At 41.1% G+C, this 6094-nt stretch overlaps 1 protein-coding gene across 2 annotated transcripts in view; it reads left to right on the top strand.

Annotated features, from left to right (window-relative positions):
- Nucleotides 1–2450: 2450 nt before the first annotated feature.
- The window catches only part of tspan14 (tetraspanin 14), a 9847-nt gene continuing 6203 nt past the window's right edge, over nucleotides 2451–6094 (top strand). Inside the window, exons 1-7 of one of the 2 annotated variants that reach the window (XM_027166599.2) lie at nucleotides 2451–2592; nucleotides 3116–3205; nucleotides 3808–3858; nucleotides 4239–4385; nucleotides 4630–4800; nucleotides 5181–5306; nucleotides 5887–5940. In XM_027166599.2, the coding sequence (XP_027022400.1) occupies nucleotides 3125–3205; nucleotides 3808–3858; nucleotides 4239–4385; nucleotides 4630–4800; nucleotides 5181–5306; nucleotides 5887–5940 (630 nt within the window). In that variant the 5' untranslated portion in view covers nucleotides 2451–2592; nucleotides 3116–3124. The remainder of the gene's footprint in view (nucleotides 2593–3115; nucleotides 3206–3807; nucleotides 3859–4238; nucleotides 4386–4629; nucleotides 4801–5180; nucleotides 5307–5886; nucleotides 5941–6094) is intronic. The other variant, XM_027166591.2, reaches the window with a different exon arrangement.

Below are 6094 nucleotides of genomic sequence, written 5' to 3' on the forward strand. Positions count from 1 at the left end.
CAGATTGTGTCTAATGTACTAAACTACACTAATATATATTACATTATAATAATCTGTAAATAGTAAGGAAAGTGGATGAGCCTTACTTAGTGAATATTAATGAGTATGAAGTTTATGCACACGTCATTGGTCAGAGTGACTTACATTTATATCACTTATTTAAGTGAACATGTGAGGGTTAAGGGCCTTGCTCAGGTGCCCTGCAATGGCAGATTAGTGGTGCTGGGATTTAAACTCATAACCTGGTGAGCAGTAGTTTGACACCTGAATCTCACTCCCATGATGCACAGTGCAAGGTGACAGCTGTCATTACACTCATCTTTCACTGCGATTCTTGCTGGTATTACATGTCTGTTACTTGACATCTACAGGAGCCAATTTTGTTGTACACAGAGCTACACAATGACAACACAGAACTTTATATTCTATTCTCGTAACAAATTCAGTTTGTGTAACTTGTCGTTTCAAAACACCAACATAATCTGTACAAATCTCTCCACTTCACATTTACAGATCAGTCACTCATTACTTCATCTCCATGTTACACACACACACACACACACACACACACACACACACACACACACACACACACACACTACTGCTTGTACTATACTCACACATTGTGTAGTCTATATTGTGAATTCTACACAGTCATCATACTGTATGTGACACTTTATATACATCACTGCCCTGTCAATACTCTGTATATTATTCATTCATTCATTCACTCACACACACACACACACACACACACACACTACGGACAATTTTCCAGAGATGCCTACCATGAACCATCAACCTACCATGCATGTCTTTGGACCGGGGGATCTGTATATTATTGTCTTTATTTAATCTGTACAGCTTTGTCTGTAAAATAAATGTATGATGTTTTTATTTATTAATGTCTGCAATTTTGAAGGACAGCTGGTACCAAATTCCTTCCTGTGTGTAAAACATACTGGTCAGAAAACCATATTCTTCCATAACTTACAGGTTCATCTCAATAAATTAGAATGTTGTGGAAAAGTTCATTTATTTCAGTAACTTAACTCAAACAGTGAAACAGTTATATAAATTCAGTACACACAAAATTAGGTCGTTTAAGTCTTTGGTACTTTTAATCGTAATGATTTTGGGTCACATTTAACAAAAACCCACCAATTCACAAAAAATTAGAATATTGTGACATGTAAATCAGCTGATCGACTAGGCTAGGCTAGGCTAGGCTACACAATCATGGGGAAGACAGTTGTCCAGAAGACGATCACTGACACCCTTCACAAGGAGGGAAAGCCACAAACATTCATTACTACAGAAGCTGTTCACAGAGTTCTGTATCCAAGCATGTTAACAGGAAGGTGAGTGGAAGGAGAAAGTGTGGAAGAAAAAGGTCCAGAACCAACAGAGAGAACCGCAGCCATGACAGGTTTGTCAAGCAAAATCCATTCAAGAATTTGGGTGAATTTCACAAGGACTGGACTGAGACGGGGTCAAAGCATCAAGAGCCACCACAGACAGACGTGACAGGGAATCTGTCTACAGTTGTCGTGTTCTTCTTGTTAAGCTTCTCCTGAACCACAGACAACGTCAGAGGCGTCTTAGCCGGGCTCAGGAGAAGAAGAACCGGACTGTCCCGTGGTCCAAAGTCATCTTTTCAGATAAGAGCAAGTTTTTTTTATTTCATTTGGAAACCAAGGTCCTAGAGTCTGGAGGAAGGGTGGAGAAGCTCATAGCCCAAGTTACTAAAAGTCCAGTGTTAAGTTTCCACAGTCTGTGATGACTTTGGGTACAATGTCATCTGCTGCTGTTGGTCCACTGTGTTTTTTTATAAAACCCAAAGTCAGCGCACACATTTAGCAAGAGATTTTAGATCACGTCATGCTTCCTTCTGCACCTTCTGATTTGGCACCTGCTCACATGCCAAAAGCACCAAAAGGAGGTTAAATGACGTGGTGTTGGTGTGTTTGTCTGGCCAGTAAACTCAGCAGACCTCAACACCATACAGGATCTATGGGATATGCAGATGGTCTGAAGGCCAGAGATAAAGAGCCCTGGGCTTCTACACCACCTCAGCAGTGCCACAGACTGATCACCTCCATGTTACACCGAGGCAGAGGCACAAGGAGCCTCAGTGTTCAGTACATATACAGTAAATTAACACACTTTCCAAAAGGACAATAATTCACTGAAAATGTTTTATATAATACACGAGTTTTACTGTTTCAGTTAAATTACTGAAATAAATGAACTGTTCTCATTTATTGTAAGTATTTACAGATTCTCTCAGTGTTCGGTTTCCAAATCAGTCACGTGGTGCAGAGTTAGTGACGTCATTGATCACGTGATTGTGTGTGTGTGTGTGTGTGTGTGTGTGTGTGTGTGTGTGTGTGTGTGTGTGTGTGTGTGTGTGTGTGTGTGTGTGTGTGTGTGTGTGTGTGTGTGTGTGTGTGTGTGTGTGTGTGTGTGTGTGTGTGTGTGTGTGTGTGTGTGTGTGTGTGTGTGTGTGTGTGTGTGTGTGTGTGTGTGTGTGTGTGTGTGTGTTTTATCTACACACGCCCAGAGCTCCAGTACACAGGGTTACACTTCGTGGTGAGTTTGTGACTAAATATTTACATTAGTTTATTTATTTTTCAGCTCCATCTTGTGTTTAATCCACATTAACGTCATTATTAGAGACTTTGTGTTTGTACACGCAGTTAAACTTACAGCATAGCTACAATGCTAACAGGCTAACTGTTTATAGCTAAATGCTAACTAAGTAAACACGGATAAATAAATCATAAATAAATTCTAAACAAATAATAATAATCATAAATAAGTGTAAACAAATAATAATAATCAGAAATAAGTGTAAACAACTGGTAAATAAATACAGTTTCACCTGAAACACACGAATTAGATCAGAAACAGCTTTATGTGTTTATTTATCCTGTAACAGCTTTATTATCAGCGCATTAACGGATCTCATGAAGTTTATTATATATATATGTGTGTGTGTGTGTGTGTGTGTGTGTGTGTGTGTGTGTGTGTGTGTGTGTGTTCATCTCCAGACATAATAAACACACAATATTATCAGATTAAAATGTTTTCCCGTGTGTTTGTGTTCTAACAGGAGTGTGAGATGTATTATTACAGATATGACAACGCGGAGGTCAGCTGCTGTTACAAATATCTAATGTTCAGCTATAACATCATCTTCTGGGTAACACCCACACACACACACACACACACACACACACACACACAATGTCTATTTCCACTTGCGATAAGAGACATTCAGCTGCATGTTGAGTTTATGTAGTGTGTGTGTGTGTGTGTGTGTGTGTGTGTGTGTGTGTGTGTGTGTGTGATTTTTCTGTGAAAGGTTGTGCTAAGGAAACAGATGCGCAGTTGAAATCTGAAGTATTTGGTGTCCTCACACGCCATAGAGCTTTTAACAGGAAGTGTGTTTGTGTGTGTGTGTGTGTGTGTGTGTGTGTGTGTGTGAGTTGATTCTGCAGTGTAGCTGAAGGTCTGAGTTTCTCTGACAGGAAGTTGAATCACTTGTGATAGTTTCCCTTAGTTTCCTACGTTAGTGTTAAGCAACACGAGTCTGCAGACAGCACTGTTGTTCTGGACAGGGGACGTGTGTGTCAGTGTAAATGTGTCTTTGTGTCTTTGTGTGTTTGCCTCAACATTGTATGATTATCCAATCACATATTTAATGTTGTATATGAAACTGAAATTAGATTCTCACAACCATCACTCAACTCTGTGTGTGTGTGTGTGTGTGTGTGTGTGTGTGTGTGTGTGTGTTTCTCTCAGCTGGCCGGAGCAGCATTTATTGCAATAGGATTCTGGGCCTGGAGTGAGAAGGTGAGGAGTAACACCAACAGTAACACCAACAGTAACACCAACAGTAACACCAACAGTAACACCAACAGTAACACCAACAGTAACACTAGCAGTAACACCAACACTAACAGTAACACTAACAGTAACACCAACAGTAACACTAACAGTAACACTAACAGTAACACTAGCAGTAACACTAGCAGTAACACCAACAGTAACACCAACAGTAACACCAACAGTAACACCAACAGTAACACCAACAGTAACACCAACAGTAACACTAGCAGTAACACAATGTACATAAACACAAATACACACAAACACCTACTGATGTGTATTTAGATGCTAATTGTTAGCAGTTAGCTTGGCATTAGTGTGCACTAAACACTGTATATGTGTAGGGTGTGCTTCTGGACCTGACCCAGGTGACCCGTCTGCATGGGTTTGACCCAGTCTGGGTGGTTCTGCTGGTCGGCATGGTAACATTCATCCTGGGATTTGCTGGCTGTGTGGGAGCTCTGAGGGAGAACATCTGTCTGCTCCGCTTTGTAAGATTGTTGTTCTAATTAATATTATATTTATTCTTAAAAACCCGACTTAGAGCATCAGAGCGTGTAAGTAAAATTACACACTGTATTACAACACACTGACCTGCTGAGATCTTATTACTGTTGTTACTTACACACACCTGTCTCACCCCTGAAATGCCTCACACACACACACGTTAGCAAAACAAGTTTTTCACACAAATGAACTGTGACTGTGTGTGTGTGTGTGTGTGTGTTTGTGTAGTTTTCCAGTGTGATTGGCTTTATCTTCTTCCTGGAGCTGACGGCGGCCGTGTTAGCGCTGGTGTTTCAGGAACCCCTGAGAAAGTGGATCAGTGACTTCTTTATAGTGAACGTGAAAGGGTACAGAGACGACATCGACCTTCAGAACCTCATCGATTCACTGCAGAGAGTGGTATACACACACACACACACACACACACACACACACAAGTCGTGACAGATCCTGAGAGTCCCTCACAGTGAACAGAGATTTGGGATGTTGGTACAAGAGGAACAGTAAAGTGAATGGAGCTTTAAACTTTACAGTAATAACAACAGATCGAACTAGACTTGAATCACCAAGACCTTCTGTGAGCTCCTGAAGATCTTTGACATCATCTAATGTCTCTGAGAAGTTTTGACCAGAAGTTAGATATGATTTAAAGATGTTTGGAATAGATTAGAAACTATTTGTATTGCTCATGCATGCTTCAGTGCTAATGACACTAATCTGTAATTGTGTGTGTGTGTGTGTGTGTGTGTGTGTGTGTGTGTGTTCACGTGCATAAACAGAACCACTGCTGTGGAGCAGACAGTCCAAATGACTGGGACCAGAACGTATATTTTAACTGTTCTCTGACGAACCTAAGCAGAGAGCGTTGTGGAGTTCCGTTCTCCTGCTGCATCAGTGACCCGGCGGTATGCGCACACACACACACACACACACACACACACATACACAAATATATAAAACACTGCTCCAATTAACCAATCAGCCATTCAGATATCAGCCACACAGTGTGTAATAGGACGCAGGTTCAGAACAAGAGCGTCACTTAATGTTCTCATCCATCAGCAGAATGGGGAAGATCTCAGTGATCAGTGTCTGTGACCATGGTGTGGTGGCAGAACAGGAGGGTGGTGTTCATGGTGACTCGTATAGTCTCTCAGACACACACACACACACACACACACACACACAGTTTAAAGAGCAGGTTACGTGTTGCTTCAGTTCTTCAGGAGGAGTCTAGGTCCGGTTCTGACATCAACAACCACACGCCTGTACGAGTGATGACGAGTCTCGTGTGACTTTAACTGGAGTTTTTGATAAATCTACATTAATTTATGCGCTGACACCTGATTGGCTGATGAGATAAATTAATAAATGTATTAATAAAGTGGATGGTGAGATCTCACTTTATATCACTGAACACTGTGTGTGTGTGTGTGTGTGTGTGTGTGTGTGTGTGTGTGTGTGTGTGTGTGTGTGTGTGCGCAGGACACAGTTGTGAACACACAGTGTGGTTATGACATCAGGGCATCTGAATCTTCGGTAAGAACACACACACACACACACACACACACACACACACACACACACACTAAAGTGTAGTATCAATGATATTAGCTTGTTGGTGTTAGTGCTGTATCCATACAGGCATGTATTAGATTGTGAATTGTTCTGTTCTCACACACACACACACATT

The sequence above is a fragment of the Tachysurus fulvidraco genome, chromosome 4 (assembly GCF_022655615.1).
Source record: "Tachysurus fulvidraco isolate hzauxx_2018 chromosome 4, HZAU_PFXX_2.0, whole genome shotgun sequence".
Lineage (NCBI taxonomy): Eukaryota > Metazoa > Chordata > Actinopteri > Siluriformes > Bagridae > Tachysurus > Tachysurus fulvidraco.